The 18,977-nt window shown below is 43.0% G+C and overlaps 1 protein-coding gene across 1 annotated transcript in view; it reads left to right on the top strand.

Annotated features, from left to right (window-relative positions):
• Positions 1 to 18,457, top strand: part of LOC106590674 (peptidase inhibitor 15-A) — an 18,552-nt gene extending 95 nt beyond the window's left edge. Inside the window, exons 1-6 of the mRNA XM_045710930.2 lie at positions 1 to 92; positions 416 to 747; positions 3,375 to 3,493; positions 16,558 to 16,690; positions 16,883 to 16,998; positions 17,949 to 18,457. The exon at positions 1 to 92 is cut by the window's left edge and continues 95 nt beyond it. Coding sequence (XP_045566886.1) covers positions 469 to 747; positions 3,375 to 3,493; positions 16,558 to 16,690; positions 16,883 to 16,998; positions 17,949 to 18,084 — 783 coding nt within the window. The 5' untranslated portion in view covers positions 1 to 92; positions 416 to 468 and the 3' untranslated portion in view covers positions 18,085 to 18,457. The remainder of the gene's footprint in view (positions 93 to 415; positions 748 to 3,374; positions 3,494 to 16,557; positions 16,691 to 16,882; positions 16,999 to 17,948) is intronic.
• The last annotated feature ends 520 nt before the right edge of the window (positions 18,458 to 18,977 follow it).

Here is an 18,977-nt window from a genome sequence, read left to right on the forward strand (position 1 = left end):
TCTCTCTCTCTCTCCTGTCTACTATTCTAACTGGACCGTTGGAAGACTGTCGCCTGGCAGCGCAGGTACAAGATACCGCTGCAAAGTAGAAGGTAGGACCGTTCCAAGAATCCAGGGATTTTATTTCTTCTGTTGACGCCGATATTTCTCTACTGCATGCATCTTTTACATTTTTTGGGGGGGAATCTTTGCAGTTTCCCCCCCCCCCCCCCCCCCCCAGACATTTTCACTATTTGAAATGTCACACTATTTTAGTTTACATACATGTGTGGGATAAAATAATAAAAAATAACACTGATGCTATTCCATTTTTACGCATGGAACATTTTAAATCTTGGCTCATTCTAGTTGGCATACCGTAAAAACAAATATACTTATCTAATGTCTCAGATTTTTTTTATTGATTTCATTTCAGATTAAATCCAGACTTCGCATACAGCCTGTGAGAAATCTGAAAAAGAAGCAAACATGAATGCTCCGCACTTTTCCATAGACTTTCTGCTGCTGTGCATATCTTGCGGAGCAAGTGTATTGGCAGCGAACTCTCCCACCGTGTCCTCGATGCTGCCAGACACCAATTTCACCGACCTTGGCTCAGCGTTCAACTATGGAGAAGCAGACAGCGAGAATATTATTCTGACCAGGAAGAAGCGTTATATTTCCCAAAACGACATGCTTGTCATTCTTGGTTACCACAATAAAGTAAGAGGGAAAGTTTTCCCTCCGGCCTCCAATATGGAGTACATGGTAAGTGATTTATATCTTTAACTTTATCAATCTATTGCTCATTGATTAATGACGAATGACCGTTCTGTTTTCAGGACTTCCCTGTCTTCACTTGCTCTTGTGATTGTGTATATTGATATTGACGTGTATGTATTTGATAATTCCCCTATTGGTAACATCAGTGGTAAGCGTTATTATAAACTAGGTTTTACACGTCGACCTACTGGACTAGTTGCTCAAACCATTGAATGATAAATGTGTGTTGCTTTAGTGAAAGAAGTTGTCAGTCATGTTGACTGGTGACTCTAGATTGATGCTTGATGTGAGTGCAATTGTTCCACATGACACCCTATTCCCTATGTAGTGCACTACTATAGCACCCTATTCCCTATATATAGTGCACTACTATAGCACCCTATTCCCTATGTAGTGCACTACTATAGCACCCTATTCCCTATGTAGTGCACTACTATAGCACCCTATTCCCTATGTAGTGCACTACTATAGCACCTTATTCCCTATATATAGTGCACTACTATAGCACCCTATTCCCTATATGTAGTGCACTACTATAGCACCCTATTCCCTATATATAGTGCACTACTATAGCACCCTATTCCCTATATAGTGCACTACTATAGCACCCTATTCCCTATATATAGTGCACTACTATAGCACCCTATTCCCTATATATAGTGCACTACTATAGCACCCTATTCCCTATATATAGTGCACTACTATAGCACCCTATTCCCTATGTAGTGCACTACTATAGCACCCTATTCCCTATATAGTGCACTACTATAGCACCCTATTCCCTATATAGTGCACTACTATAGCACCCTATTCCCTATATATAGTGCACTACTATAGCACCCTATTCCCTATATATAGTGCACTACTATAGCACCCTATTCCCTATGTAGTGCACTACTTTTGACCAGGGCCCGTTGTATTTCATTTAGGACAGAATCTTGGTCCACATCAACCCATTAGTCTAGTCTTTATGAGGTACTACTAGCTTCTATAACTGAAGAGCACTTGAGCGCTCTACCTTTTTCCCTCTCCTCGCACTCCCAGCAAGGCTCTAGGTGGTCCTGGACCCTGAAATGTGGTTAACAGCTGGGTCAGAAGAGACATTTGTCACTGAACATCCTGCTCTGAACTTCACTCCGACCGCGTTCCACACGGCACCCTATTCCCTATATATAGTGCGCTACATTTGACCAGTCATAGGGGCCCTAATCAAAAAGTAGTGCATTATATATATAGGGAATAGGGTGCTATTTGGTATCCAAGTGTCCATGTAGTAATGTAATGGGTTTGGTTGGTGTAGCTCATGAATTAATGATGAATGGATTTAAACACACGATAGCTGGTTGTATTTCATGGACAATGTCCAGTTTAGAAGATAGGATTATGTCTTTAAAGTGGATTATGATGGTTATGAGAACATGAGGTTATTTTTGTATTCTAGATACAGTGAAGAGTGCATTGTAACCCCCCCCCCCCCCCCCAAAAGAGAGCTTACTGTAAAAGACTCTAGCTACGATAAACCAACTATTGGCAGTGTATCCGCTCTTGAACAGGGCCAGTTGCATAGCCATCATAGGAACGATTGAGCGGAAGTTTCTTTCCATTCTCTAATACGACGGTCTGAATTGGAACCACATGAGAGAGTAGCCTGCAACGGTGTAGGAGGTTGGTCGCCAACCGGTGATCCAATTCTTCTGTGGCTCTTGTGTTCCGTTCCAGCAGTACTGTTGAATAAATGAAGACACCACGTCGCATTGTTGCATCATAGTGCGTACGGGAAACGCGGCAGAACGGTCTCGCGTAAATGAAACATCGTAAAGAGACTGAGGCAAAGCTGGGAGAGAAATTCATTTTTTTTTTTCTTCTTCATCTTTCTAAGAAGCCAGCAGACGGCTTAGTTTTCTTAGTAAACTTTGTGAAAACAGACAGGAAAACGCATTACACTGCTGCTCATGCTCACACACGATTCATTACAACGTTCAATCAGGCAAACCATTTCTCAGGGCCTTAATACATGTCAATCTACAGTATAGCACCCTTAAGTATGGGAACACAGATTATAGGCAAGTTTTAGTATGGGAACATGGATTATAGGCAACCTTTAGTATGGAAACATGGATTATAGGCAACCTTTAGTATGGAAACATGGATTATAGGCAAGTTTTAGTATGGGAACATGGATTATAGGCAAGTTTTAGTATGGGAACATGGATTATAAGCAAGTTTTAGTATGGGAACATGGATTATAGGCAAGTTTTAGTATGGGAACACGGATTATAGGCAACCTTTAGTATGGAAACATGGATTATAGGCAAGTTTTAGTATGGGAACATGGATTATAGGCAAGTTTTAGTATGGGAACACGGATTATAGGCAAGTTTTAGTATGGGAACACGGATTATAGGCAAGTTTTAGTATGGGAACACGGATTATAGGCAAGTTTTAGTATGGGAACATGGATTAGAGACAACCTTTAGTGTGGGAACATGGATTAGAGACAAACTACATTACAGTCCATGTTATTCATGATTCTACATTTTCTTGTGTTCCCTGCGTGTGTGTGTGTGTGTGTGTGTGTGTGTGTGTGTGTGTGTGTGTGTGTGTGTGTGTAGACGTGGGACGAGACCCTGTCTAAATCAGCGGAGGACTGGGCCCACGCGTGTCTGTGGGAGCACGGACCTCGACACCTCCTCAGGTTCCTGGGCCAGAACCTCTCGGTCAGGACCGGACGGTGAGTCACCTCTGACCTCTCACCCTTCACTGCTGACCCTAGGTGCTGACCCCAACTCAGTTTGCCGTATCACCCTCTAAAGGTTAAAGGTACAGGATGTCGTGGGCGGTGGGAGGGGCGGGTGAACGTACCCTGGATCTCATCTAGTCGTGACCCTGTATGTGTACCAGATGGTGCCGTATTACCTATTCAGTGACACTACTGTTGACCACAGCTCTATGGGGGATACATCTAATCCAATGTTATTGGTCACAAACACGTGTTTAACAGATGTTATTGCGCGAGTGTTTTCGAAATGCTTGTGATTCTAGTTCCGACAGTGCAGTAAATATCTAACAAGTAATATCTTACAATTCCACAACAAATACCTAATACACACAAATCTGAGTAAAGGAATGGAATTAAGAATATACAGTGGGGGAGAACAAGTATTTGATACACTGCCGATTTTGCAGGTTTCCCTACTTACAAAGCATGTAGAGGTCTGTAATTTTTATCAGAGGTACACTTCAACTGTGAGAGACGGAATCTAAAACACAAATCCAGAAAACCACATTGTATGATTTTTAAGTAATTAATTTGCATGAATATATAAATACAAGAACGAGCGATGTCAGAGCGGCATAGACTAATATACAGAAGAATAGTATAGAATACAGTATATACCTAATATATATATATATATATACCTCAGTACTGTATATACCTCACCTAATACATTTTTTGCACTATTGGTAAGTAAGCATTTTACTGTAAGGTCTACAGCTGTTGTATTCGGCGCTCGTGACAAATAAACTTTGATTTGATATACATATGAGATGAGTAATGTGAGATATGTAAACATCATTATTAAAGTGGCATTATTGAAGTGACTAGTGATCCATTTATTAAAGTGGCCAATGATTTCAAGTCTGTATGTAGGCTGCAGCCTCTCTGAGTTAGTGATGGCTGTTTAACAATCTGATGGCCTTGAGATAGAAGCTGTTTTTCAGTCTCTCGGTCCCAGCTTTGATGCACCTGTACTGACCTCGCCCTCTGGGGGAAACGTAGGGAATAGAGTGTTCTTTGGGATGCAGATCATGTCTCTGGCCTTCAGTGAATCAGCTGCGTCCTGTTAGTACAGGCCCTCCTGACAATTAGTCCATGACTCACATCTCGAGACCAATTACAAATATAACTTGTTTTGAGTGTCAACAACATCAAATCTAATTCATCACATGCTTCATAAACAACAGGTGTAGACTAACAGTGAAATGCTTCCTTACGGGTCCTTCCCACCAATGCAGAGAGAAAGACAATAGAGAAATAATAGAAACATAAAACACATAATAATAAATACATAGTAATGAATATTAATGATAACCAGGCTATATACACAGGGTACCAGTGCTGAGTAATGATAACTAGGTTATATACACAGGGTACCAGTACTGGGTAATGATAACTAGGTTATATACACAGGGTACCAGGCTATATACACAGGGTACCAGTGCTGAGTCCATGATAACTAGGCTATATACACAGGGTACCAGTACTGAGTAATGATAACTAGGCTATATACACAGGGTACCAGTACTGAGTAATGATAACTAGGCTATATACACAGGGTACCAGTACTGAGTAATGATAACCAGGCTATATACACAGGGTACCAGTACTGAGTAATGATAACTAGGCTATATACACAGGGTACCAGTACTGAGTAATGATAACTAGGCTATATACACAGGGTACCAGGCTATATACACAGGGTACCAGTACTGAGTAATGATAACCAGGCTATATACACAGGGTACCAGTACTGAGTAATGATAACTAGGCTATATACACAGGGTACCAGGCTATATACACAGGGTACCAGTACTGAGTAATGATAACTAGGTTATATACACAGGGTACCAGTACTGAGTAATGATAACTAGGCTATATACACAGGGTACCAGTACTGAGTCAATGATAACTAGGCTATATACACAGGGTACCAGGCTATATACACAGGGTACCAGTACTGAGTAATGATAACTAGGCTATATACACAGGGTACCAGGCTATATACACAGGGTACCAGTACTGAGTAATGATAACTAGGTTATATACACAGGGTACCAGTACTGAGTAATGATAACTAGGCTATATACACAGGGTACCAGGCTATATACACAGGGTACCAGGCTATATACACAGGGTACCAGGCTATATACACAGGGTACCAGTACTGAGTAATGATAACCAGGCTATATACACAGGGTACCAGGCTATATACACAGGGTACCAGGCTATATACACAGGGTACCAGTACTGAGTAATGATAACCAGGCTATATACACAGGGTACCAGGCTATATACACAGGGTACCAGTACTGAGTAATGATAACCAGGCTATATACACGGGGTACCAGTACTGAGTAATGATAACCAGGCTATATACACGGGGTACCAGTACTGAGTAATGATAACCAGGCTATATACACAGGGTACCAGTACTGAGTAATGATAACTAGGCTATATACACAGGGTACCAGGCTATATACACAGGGTACCAGTACTGAGTAATGATAACTAGGTTATATACACAGGGTACCAGGCTATATACACAGGGTACCAGTACTGGGTAATGATAACCAGGCTATATACACAGGGTACCAGTACTGAGTAATGATAACTAGGTTATATACACAGGGTACCAGTACTGAGTAATGATAACTAGGTTATATACACAGGGTACCAGTACTGAGTCCATGATAACTAGGCTATATACACAGGGTACCAGTACTGAGTAATGATAACTAGGTTATATACACAGGGTACCAGTACTGAGTAATGATAACTAGGTTATATACACAGGGTACCAGTACTGAGTAATGATAACTAGGTTATATACACAGGGTACCAGTACTGAGTAATGATAACCAGGCTATATACACAGGGTACCAGGCTATATACACAGGGTACCAGTACTGAGTAATGATAACCAGGCTATATACACAGGGTACCAGGCTATATACACAGGGTACCACTACTGAGTCAATGATAACTAGGCTATATACACAGGGTACCAGTACTGAGTAATGATAACATGGCTATATACACAGGGTACCAGTACTGAGTAATGATAACTAGGTTATATACACAGGGTAGCAGTACTGAGTCAATGATAACTAGGTTATATACACAGGGTACCAGTACTGAGTAATGATAACCAGGCTATATACACAGGGTACCAGAACTGAGTCAATGATAACTAGGCTGTATACACAGGGTACCAGGCTATATACACAGGGTACCAGTACTGAGTAATGATAACTAGGTTATATACACAGGGTACCAGGCTATATACACAGGGTACCAGTACTGAGTAATGATAACTAGGTTATATACACAGGGTACCAGGCTATATACACAGGGTACCAGTACTGAGTAATGATAACTAGGTTATATACACAGGGTACCAGGCTATATACACAGGGTACCAGTACTGAGTAATGATAACTAGGTTATATACACAGGGTACCAGTACTGAGTAATGATAACCAGGCTATATACACAGGGTACCAGGCTATATACACAGGGTACCAGTACTGAGTAATGATAACCAGGCTATATACACAGGGTACCAGTACTGAGTAATGATAACTAGGCTATATACACAGGGTACCAGTACTGAGTAATGATAACTAGGCTATATACACAGGGTACCAGTACTGAGTAATGATAACTAGGTTATATACACAGGGTACCAGGCTATATACACAGGGTACCAGTACTGGGTAATGATAACCAGGCTATATACACAGGGTACCAGTACTGGGTAATGATAACTAGGCTATATACACAGGGTACCAGTACTGAGTAATGATAACTAGGCTATATACACAGGGTACCAGTACTGAGTAATGATAACTAGGTTATATACACAGGGTACCAGGCTATATACACAGGGTACCAGTACTGGGTAATGATAACTAGGTTATATACACAGGGTACCAGGCTATATATACAGGGTACCAGTACTGAGTAATGATAACTAGGGTATATACACAGGGTACCAGGCTATATACACAGGGTACCAGTACTGGGTAATGATAACTAGGCTATATACACAGGGTACCAGGCTATATATACAGGGTACCAGTACTGAGTAATGATAACTAGGGTATATACACAGGGTACCAGTACTGAGTAATGATAACTAGGCTATATACACAGGGTACCAGTACTGAGTAATGATAACTAGGCTATATACACAGGGTACCAGGCTATATACACAGGGTACCAGTACTGAGTAATGATAACCAGGCTATATACACAGGGTACCAGGCTATATACACAGGGTACCAGTACTGAGTCAATGATAACTAGGCTATATACACAGGGTACCAGGCTATATACACATGGTACCAGTACTGAGTCAATGATAACTAGGCTATATACACAGGGTACCAGTACTGAGTAATGATAACCAGGTTATATACACAGGGTACCAGGCTATATACACATGGTACCAGTACTGAGTCAATGATAACTAGGCTATATACACAGGGTACCAGTACTGAGTAATGATAACTAGGCTATATACACAGGGTACTAGTAGGGGTAAAGTGACTAGGAAACAGGATAGATAACAGACAGTAGCAGCAGTATACTGTAGGTAGGGGTAAAGGATAGATAATAGACAGTAACAGCAGTATACTGTAGGTAGGGGTAAAGGATAGATAGTAGACAGTAGCAGCAGTATACTGTAGGTAGGGGTAAAGGATAGATAATAGACAGTAACAGCAGTATACTGTAGGTAGGGGTAAAGGATAGATATAGACAGTAGCAGCAGTATACTGTAGGTAAGGGTAAAGGATAGATAATAGACAGTAGCAGCAGTATACTGTAGGTATGGGTAAAGGATAGATAATAGACAGTAACAGCAGTATACTGTAGGTTGGGGTAAAGGATAGATAATAGACAGTAACAGCAGTATACTGTAAGTAGGGGTAAAGGATAGATAATAGACAGTAACAGCAGTATACTGTAGGTAGGGGTAAAGGATAGATAATAGACAGTAACAGCAGTATACTCTACGTAGGGGTAAAGGATTGATAATTTTACATTTACATTTAAGTCATTTAGCAGACGCTCTTATCCAGAGCGACTTACAAATTGGTGCATTCACCTTATGATATCCAGTGGAACAACCACTTTCCAATAGTGCATCTAAATCTTTTAAGGGGGGGGGGTTAGAAGGATTACTTTATCCTATCCCAGGTATTCCTTAAAGAGGTGGGGTTTCAGGTGTCTCCGGAAGGTGGTGATTGACTCCGCTGTCCTGGCGTCGTGAGGGAGCTTGTTCCACCATAGGGGTGCCAGAGCAGCGAACAGTTTTGACTGGGCTGAGCGGGAACTGTGCTTCCTCAGAGGTAGGGGGGCCAGCAGGCCAGAGGTGGATGAGCGCAGTGCCCTCGTTTGGGTGTAGGGACTGATCAGAGCCTGAAGGTACGGAGGTGCCGTTCCCCTCACAGCTCCGTAGGCAAGCACCATGGTCTTGTAGCGGATGCGAGCTTCAACTGGAAGCCAGTGGAGAGAGCGGAGGAGCGGGGTGATGTGAGAGAACTTGGGAAGGTTGAACACCAGACGGGCTGCGGCGTTCTGGATGAGTTGTAGGGGTTTAATGGCACAGGCAGGGAGCCCAGCCAACAGCGAGTTGCAGTAATCCAGACGGGAGATGACAAGTGCCTGGATTAGGACCTGCGCCGCTTCCTGTATGAGGCAGGGTCGTACTCTGCGAATGTTGTAGAGCATGAACCTACAGGATCGGGTCACCGCCTTGATGTTAGCGGAGAACGACAGGGTGTTGTCCAGGGTCACGCCAAGGTTCTTAGCACTCTGGGAGGAGGACACAATGGAGTTGTCAACCGTGATGGCGAGATCATGGAACGGGCAGTCCTTCAGTTCAGCTTGAGGTGGTGATCCGTCATCCACACTGATATGTCTGCCAGACATGCAGAGATGCGATTCGCCACCTGGTTATCAGAAGGGGGAAAGGAGAAGATTAATTGTGTGTCGTCTGCATAGCAATGACAGGAGAGACCATGTGAGGATATGACAGAGCCAAGTGATAATAGACAGTAACAGCAGTATACTGTAGGTTGGGGTAAAGGATAGATAATAGACAGTAACAGCAGTATACTGTAGGTAGGGGTAAAGGATAGATAATAGACAGTAACAGCAGTGTACTGTAGGTAGGGGTAAAGGATAGATAATAGACAGTAACAGCAGTATACTGTAGGTAGGGGTAAAGGATAGATAATAGACAGTAACAGCAGTATAAGGTAGGTTGGGGTAAAGGATAGATAATAGACAGTAACAGCAGTATACTGTAGGTAGGGGTAAAGGATAGATAATAGACAGTAACAGCAGTATACTGTAGGTAGGGGTAAAGGATAGATAATAGACAGTAACAGCAGTATACTGTAGGTAGGGGTAAAGGATAGATAATAGACAGTAACAGCAGTATACTGTAGGTTGGGGTAAAGCGACTAGACAACAGGGTAGATAATAGACAGTAACAGCAGTATACTGTAGGTAGGGGTAAAGCGACTAGATAATAGACAGTAACAGCAGTATACTGTAGGTAGGGGTAAAGGATAGATAATAGACAGTAACAGCAGTATACTGTAGGTAAGGGTAAAGGATAGATAGTAGACAGTAACAGCAGTATACTGTAGGTAGGGGTAAAGGGTAGATATAGACAGTAACAGCAGTATACTGTAGGTAGGGGTAAAGGATAGATAATAGACAGTAACAGCAGTATATATAATGAGTCAAAAGAGTTGGTGCAAAAGGAGATAGCCCGAGTAGCTATTTGGTTAGTAATACATGAACAAAAATGTAAACGCAACATGCAACAATTTCAAAGATTGTACTGAGTTGCAGTTCATATAAGGAAAATCAGTCAATTGAAATAAATTCATTAGGCCCTAATCTATGGATTTCACATGACTGGGAATACAGATATGCATCTGTTGGTCACAGATACATAAGAAAAAGGTAGGGGCGTGGATCAGAAAACCAGTCAGTATCTGGTGTTACCACCATTTGTCTCATGCAGCGCGACACATCTCCTTCACATAGAGTTGATAAGGCTGTTGATTGTAGCCTGTTGGAATGTTGTCCCACTCCTCTTCAATGGCTGTGCGAAGGTTGCTGGATTTTGGCAGGAACTGGAACATGCTATCGTACACATCAATCCAGAGCATCCCAAACATGCTCAATGGGTAACATGTCTGGTGAGTATGCAGGCCATGGAAGAACTGAGAAATCTTCAGATTCATGGAATTGTGTACAGATCCATGCGTCATGGGGCCCGTGCATTATCATGCTAAAACATGAAGTGATGGCGGTGGATAAATGGCATGACAATTTCTTCTTATTATTTTTTATTTCACCTTTATATAACCAGGTAGGCTAGTTGAGAACAAGTTCTCATTTACAACTGCGACCTGGCCAAGATAAAGCATAGCAATTCGACACATATAACAACACAGAGTTACACATGGAAAAATCTATATACAGCATGTGCAAATGAGGTAGGATAAGAGAGGTAAGGCAATAAATAAGTCATGGTGGCGAACTAATTACAATATTGCAATTAAACACTGGAAAGGTAGAATGTGCAGAAGATGAACGTGCAAGTAGAGATACTGGGGTGCAAAGGAGCAAGCTAGATAGATAAATACAGTATGGGGATGAGGTAGATTGGATGGACTGTTTACAGATGACCTGTGAGCTGTGAGCTGCTCTGACAGCTGGTGCTTAAAGCTAGTGAGGGAGATATGAGTCTCCAGCTTCAGAGATTTTTGCAGTTCGTTCCAGCCATTGGCAGCAGAGAACTGGAAGGAAAGGCGGCCAAAGGAAGAATTGGCTTTGGGGGTGACCAGTCAGATATACCTGCTGGAGCGCGTGCTACGGGTGGATGCTGCTATGGTGACCAGTGAGCTGAAATAAGGCGGGGCTTTACCTAGCAGAGACTTGTAGATGACCTGAAGCCAGTGGGTTTGGCGACTAGTATGGAGCGAGGGCCAGCCAACGAAAGCGTACAGGTCGCAGTGGTGGGTAGTATATGGGGCTTTGGTGACAAAACGGATGGCACTGTGATAGACTGCATCCAATTGCTGAGTAGAGTGTTGGAGGCTATTTTGTAAATGACATCGTGAAAGTCGAGGATCGGTAGGATGGTCAGTTTTACGAGGGTATGTTTGGCAGCATGAGTGAAGGATGCTTTGTTGCGAAATAGGAAGCCGATTCTAGATTTAATTTTTGTTTGGAGATGTTTAATGTGAGTCTGGAAGGAGAGTTTACAGTCTAACCAGACACCTAGGTATTTGTAGTTGTCCACATATTCTAAGTCAGAACCGTCCAGAGTAGTGATGCTGGACAGGCGGGCAGGTGCAGGCAGCGATCGGTTGAAGAGTATGCATTTAGTTTTACTTGCATTTAAGAGCAGTTGGAGGCAACGGAAGGAGAGTTGTATGGCATTGAAGCTCATCTGGAGGTTAGTTAACACAGTGTCCAAAGAAGGGACAGAAGTATACAGAATGGTGTCGTCTGCGTAGAGGTGGATCAAAGAATCACCAGCAGCAAGAGCGACATCATTGATGTATACAGAGAAGAGAGTCGGCCCGAGAATTGAACCCTGTGTCAACTGCCTGTGTATATTTGTTCCTAACGTCCCTGAAAAGTTGCATATCACGGGGGCTGTTCGATGCTGATGCAGAACGCCACAGGATGTTTTTGTGCTGGTCAAGGGCAGACGTCTGGAGTGAACCAAGGACTATATCTGTTCCTGGTTCAATTTTTTTGGAATGGGGCATGCTTATTTAAGATGGTGAGGAAGGCACTTTTAAAGAATAACCAGGCATCCTCTACTGACGGGATGAGGTCAATATCCTTCCAGGATACCCTGGCCAGGTCGATTAGAAAGGCCTGCTCGCAGAAGTGTTTTAGGGAGCGTTTGACAGTGATGAGGGGTGGTCGTTTGATCGCAGACCCATTATGGATGCAGGCAATGAGGCAGTGATCGCTGAGATCTTGGTTGAAAACAGCAGAGGTGTATTTGGAGGGCAAGTTGGTTAGGATGATATCTATGAAGGTGCCCGTGTTTACGGATTTGGGGTTGTACCTGGTGGGTTCATTGATAATGAGCCTCAGGATCTCGTCACAGTATCTTTGTGCATTCAAATTGCCATCGATAGAATGCAATTGTGTTCATTGCCTGTAGCTTATGCCTGCCTGCCCATACCATAACCCCACCACCATGGGGCACTCTTTTCACAATGTTGACATCAGCAAGGCGCTTGCCCACACAACGCCATTCACGTGGTCTGAGGTTGTGAGGCTGGTTGGTGCACTGCCAAATACTCTAAAGCAAAGTTGGAGGCGGCTTATGGTAGAGAAATTAACATAAAATTATCTGGCAACAGCTCTGGTGGACATTCCTGCAGTCAACATGCCAATTGCTCGCTCCCTCAAAATTTGAGACATGACAAAACAGAACAACCTATGTAATGATCATGCTTTTTAATATGCCACATCTGTCAGATGGATGGATTATCTTGGCAAAGGAGAAATGCTCACTAACAGGTATGTAAACTAATTTGTCCACAAAATTTGAGCCAAATAAGCTTTTTAATGCGTATGGGACATTTCTGGGATCTTTTTATTTCAGCTCATGAAACATGGGACCAACACTTTACATGTTGCGTTGATATTTTTGTTCATTGTATTTAACTATTTAGCATTCTTATTTATGGTTTGAGGATAGGAGCTTTTCATGGTCCTGCTGGTTCCAGACTTGTGGGGCCGGAGTCTTTGACAATTTTTAGGGCCTTCCTCTGACACCGCCTGGTATAGAGGTCCTGGATGGCATGGAGCTTGGTCCCAGTAATGTACTGGGCCGTACGCACTATCCTCTGTAGCGCCTTGTGGTAGGATGCCAAACAATTGCTATACCAAGCTGTGATCAAAATGCTCTCGGTGGTGCAGCTATAGAAGGGCCCATGCCAAATCTTGAGGCGTTGTCGTGCCTTCTTTATGACTATGTTGGTGTGTGTGGACACAGAAGTCACTAACTTCCTCCCTAATAGGCTGTCTCGGTGTCGTCGGTGATCAGGCCTACCACCGTTGTGTCGTCAACAAATTTTATGATGGTGTTAGAATCGTGAGTGGTCAGCCAGTCGTGGGGGAACAAGGATTACAGGAGGGGACTAAGCACCCACCCCTTAGGGGCCCCCGTGTTGAGGGTCAGCATGGCGGATGTGTTGTTGCTCTACCCTTACCACCTGGGGGAGGCCCGTCAGGAAGTCCAGGATCCAGTTGCAGAGGGAAGTGTTCAGTCCCAGGGTCCTGAGCTTAGTGAACAAAATTCTCACATAGGTGGTCCTCTTATCCAGGTGGGAAAGGGCAGTGTGGAGTGCAATAGAGATTGTGTCATCTGTTGGGGCGGTATGCGAATTGGAGTGGGGTCCAGGGTGTCTGGGATGATGGTGTTGATGTGAGGCCATGACCAGCCTTTCAAAGCATTTCATGGCTATAGATGTGAGTGCTACAGGGCGATAGTCACATTTAGACAGGTTACCTTGGTGTTCTTAGGCACAAGGACTATGGTGGTCTGCTTTAAATATGTATGTATTACAGACAGGGTCAGGGAATGGTTGGGAAATATCTAGTGAACTGTCGTTTCATTGGACCACTTCCGTATTGAGGCCATCACTAGTACTTCCTGTTTGAATTTTTTGTTTTTGTAATCAGGAGGATAGAGTTATGTTCAGATTTGCCCAAAGGGAGGACGAGGGAGAGTTTTGTAACGCGTCTCTGTGTGTGGAGTAAATGTCATCGAGAGTTTTTCTCGCCTCTAGTTGCGTAGGTGACATGCTGCTACAAAAAAACAAGGCAAAATTGATTTCAGTTTCTCTGCTTTAAAATCACCGGCGACGAGAAACACCACCTCTGGATGAGCATTTTCTTCTTGGCTTATAGCCCTATACAGCTGGCTGAGTGAGGTCTTATAGCCCTATACAGCTGGCTGAGTGAGGTCTTATAGCCCTATACAGCTGGCTGAGTGAGGTCTTATAGCCCTATACAGCTGGCTGAGTGAGGTCTTATAGCCCTATACAGCTGGCTGAGTGAGGTCTTATAGCCCTATACAGCTGACTGAGTGAGGTCTTATAGCCCTATACAGCTGACTGAGTGAGGTCTTATAGCCCTATACAGCTGACTGAGTGAGGTCTTATAGCCCTATACAGCTGACTGAGTGAGGTCTTATAGCCCTATACAGCTGACTGAGTGAGGTCTTATAGCCCTATACAGCTGACTGAGTGAGGTCTTATAGCCCTATACAGCTGGCTGAGTGAGGTCTTATAGCCCTATACAGCTGGCTGAGTGAGGTCTTATAGCCCTATACAGCTGGCTGAGTGAGGTCTTATAGCCCTATACAGCTGGCTGAGTGAGGTCTTATAGCCCTATACAGCTGGCTGAGTGAGGTCTTATAGCCCTATACAGCTGGCTGAGTGAGGTCTTATAGCCCTATACAGCTGGCTGAGTGAGGTCTTATAGCCCTATACAGCTGGCTGAGTGAGGTCTTATAGCCCTATACAGCTGGCTGAGTGAGGTCTTATAGCCCTATACAGCTGGCTGAGTGAGGTCTTATAGCCCTATACAGCTGGCTGAGTGAGGTCTTATAGCCCTATACAGCTGGCTGAGTGAGGTCTTATAGCCCTATACAGCTGGCTGAGTGAGGTCTTATAGCCCTATACAGCTGGCTGAGTGAGGTCTTATAGCCCTATACAGCTGGCTGAGTGAGGTCTTATAGCCCTATACAGCTGGCTGAGTGAGGTCTTATAGCCCTATACAGCTGGCTGAGTGAGGTCTTATAGCCCTATACAGCTGGCTGAGTGAGGTCTTATAGCCCTATACAGCTGGCTGAGTGAGGTCTTATAGCCCTATACAGCTGGCTGAGTGAGGTCTTATAGCCCTATACAGCTGGCTGAGTGAGGTCTTATAGCCCTATACAGCTGGCTGAGTGAGGTCTTATAGCCCTATACAGCTGGCTGAGTGAGGTCTTATAGCCCTATACAGCTGGCTGAGTGAGGTCTTAGTAGCAGCATCGGTTTGTGGTGGTAAATAGACAGCTACAAAAAATACATAGATGAAATCTCTCTTGGTAAATAGTGTTGGTCTACAGCATATCATGAGGTACTCTACCTCAGGCGAGCAGAACCTCGAGACTTCCTTAATATTAGAGATGGCGCACCAGCTGCTTTTAACAAAGAGACACACCCCTCCCCCTTTGCCTTACTTGATCCTGTCGTCCGGTCTAGACGATGTATGGACAAACCCACAAGGTACATAGTATCTATGTCCTTGTTCAGCCAAGACTACATAGAAATATAGAATATTACACACTTCTTCCGGGTCCAGTTGATAGGATAATAGGAGTTCATCCAATTTATTCTCCAGTAACTGCACATTCGCGAACTGAACAGAAGGCAATGGTGTTCTGATGTCCAGGAGTTGTTTTCAGTCATAGGAAATGATGGCAGAGGCATTAAGTTACAGAAAAACCAGCATCAGGAACCCTTAAAATGGTCGCTATCTATTGCAGCGCACCATCTCTTAGTCCTGTCTGTCTGTCTGCCTAGTCTTGTGTGTTTAAATTGGTAGAGCATGGCACTTGCGATGCCAGGGTTGTGGGTTCGATTCCAACGGGGGACCAGTATGAAAATGTATGCACTCACTATTATAAATCACTCTGGGTAAGAGTGTCTGCTAAATGACTGAAATGTAAATGTCTGTCTGTCCTCAGTACTAATCTGTCTGTCCTCAGTACTAGTCTGTCTGTCCTCGGTACTAATCTGTCTGTGTCTGTCCTCAGTACTAATCTGTCTGTCCTCAGTACTAATCTGTCTGTCCTCAGTACTAGTCTGTCTGTGTCTGTCCTCAGTACTAATCTGTCTGTGTCTTTCCTCAGTACTAATCTGTCTGTCCTCAGTACTAATCTATCTGTCTGTGTCTGTCCTCAGCTACCGCTCTATTCTCCAGTTAGTGAAGCCCTGGCATGATGAAGTGAAGGACTATGTGTTCCCATATCCCCGGGACTGCAACCCAAGGTGCCCCCTTAAATGCCACGGACCCATGTGCACACATTATACACAGGTAAGAAGACAGTCAAGGAAAAGTCATATTGTTGTATGGGCAGAATAAATTAATTTAAGATTCACATGCTTGACTTGAACTGTAGTGCAAATCTCCCATTTGACATCAATGCTTGATTGGAAAGTTGAATTTGAACCTGAACATTTTGATGATAGTGGTATTGATGATCCCTATTGTCTCTTTACTTTACAGATGGTTTGGGCCACAACAAACAAAGTTGGCTGTGCTGTACACACCTGTCAAAATATGAACATATGGGGGAACGTGTGGAAACAAGCTACATTCTTAGTGTGCAACTATTCGTCCAAGTAAGTAGACAGCTCTTTTTTAAAAAATTGATATTTCAGGAAGTAAGAATACAGTATCTTTAGGAATAAAGTCTTTTTTTTTTCACATCAACGTCTATGCTGTTGTCCTGTTACTTTTAACAATGGTAAACTGTAGTTCTGAGCATACCGATATTCAACCTGTTTGTTGAAAATAGTACGGTTCATTTCCTTCCATTGGAGCTTGATGATCTTCAGCACAAAACTCCTATATACTTCCCAGGTTCATTCCAACTCGTCCAGAACCGAAAAGAAGTCCAGAATAATTCCTCTCTTCCTTAGTTCTGTGATTAAAACACCTTGCCGTTTTATAAACCGTTGGGATTTGTGACCTCATAATACAGCTGACATGTTTTTAAATCACTAATGGCTTCCACACCTTGAAGAACACATGTGTTGGTGACTTAGGACATTTACATTTTAGTCATTTAGCAGACGCTCTTATCCAGTAGTGAATGCATACATTTCATACATTTTTTTTTATTAATTAATTTTTTCTCATACTGGTCCCCCATGGGAATTGAACCCACAACCCTGGCGTTGCAAACACCATGCTCTACCAACTGAGCTACACGGGACATGTGCATCTGTGTTTTATAAAAGCCCGTCAATCAAGAGAAGCATTTTCTTTCAACACGGACAACTGTGGCCACTATCAATGTAGCCACTCACAGGCTGATGAAGTCACCCACAATAATGAAGTCACCCACAATATGTGAAAAAATTCTACCGTTATCTCTCTGGCTAGCTTTTACATTCCCTAACTACATTCCCTATAAAATAGTTATATAGTTTATATGCTATCTTATACCTGAATCCCAGACCACTCTGTGCCAGTATTAACTCTGTGTCTGTCTGTCTTGTGTTTTCCCAGAGGGAACTGAATCGTACCAGTATTAACTCTGTGTCTGTCGGTCTTGTGTTTTTCCCAGGGGGAACTGGATCGGAGAGGCACCCTATAAAGTAGGCGTCCCGTGCTCCGCCTGTCCCCCGAGCTACGGAGGGTCCTGTTCCAATAACATGTGCTTCCCAGCCCTCAACACAAACTATCTGCAGTGGTTCAAATAGAGCCAGGAGTCCCTGTCCAGACTTAAGGCTACGTCCCCAAAATCACACCCTATTCCCTATTGCCATTTGGTGCTAACACGCTGACCCTCGACCCCAACACAGAGACTTTTTCCCTCCTGAAGGATTTGCACAACAGTTGTGGAAAACACACTTATTTAAGATTAAAACATACATTTATAATAATGTGTACATAGAATTCATGTTTGGTTTTTTTTAAAACTTTTTTTCCCAGAAGTTTTTATTTTATTGATTATCATGTGATGAATTAGATTGATTGATTGATTGATTGATACAGTAGGATGATAATTTATCTTGTGAAGTATGTTTCCTAACAGTGTTACAGTATTATGGGTTTACCATTGGTCATGTACCCATAGAATGTGGATACGCATAGATGTGCCTCACAATGGTCAAATGAATACAAGTTATTGACATTTCAACGCTACGGTAGCAAGCAAAATGTGTTATGAAAAGTGATTGTTAACTTTTACATTTTTTTTTTTGCTGCTTAGCTAATCATCTTGGCTAACTGTGGAGAGAAATAGTTAACTTATGTACCGTTAATTAGGGCTCGATTCAATCTGTACCAATTCTACGGCGCAATAGACATTGAAAGGCAATGTTACCTAGTGAGCGGAGGCCGCGCTCACGGTAAACACCGAATACGTCCGACTCAATCGGAAATTACTTTTAAATTTCAATCGCGTAGTGTCTCTGAACTTTAGTGATTCAGATGGAATCGACCCCTTTAAGCCACCGCAAATCTCTCTTAGCTAGCAAACGCAACACTGTGTCCTAAACTGCAAGGTGTTTCCAGCGATGTTTCCTTTTTTGTCTGTTATAGTCTGTTATAGTGTGCTGCGTTTTAACGCACCTTGCAATAAATCCCAGCA

This window comes from Salmo salar, chromosome 29, assembly GCF_965601325.2.
Source record: "Salmo salar chromosome 29, fSalSal1, whole genome shotgun sequence".
NCBI classification, from domain to species: domain Eukaryota; kingdom Metazoa; phylum Chordata; class Actinopteri; order Salmoniformes; family Salmonidae; genus Salmo; species Salmo salar.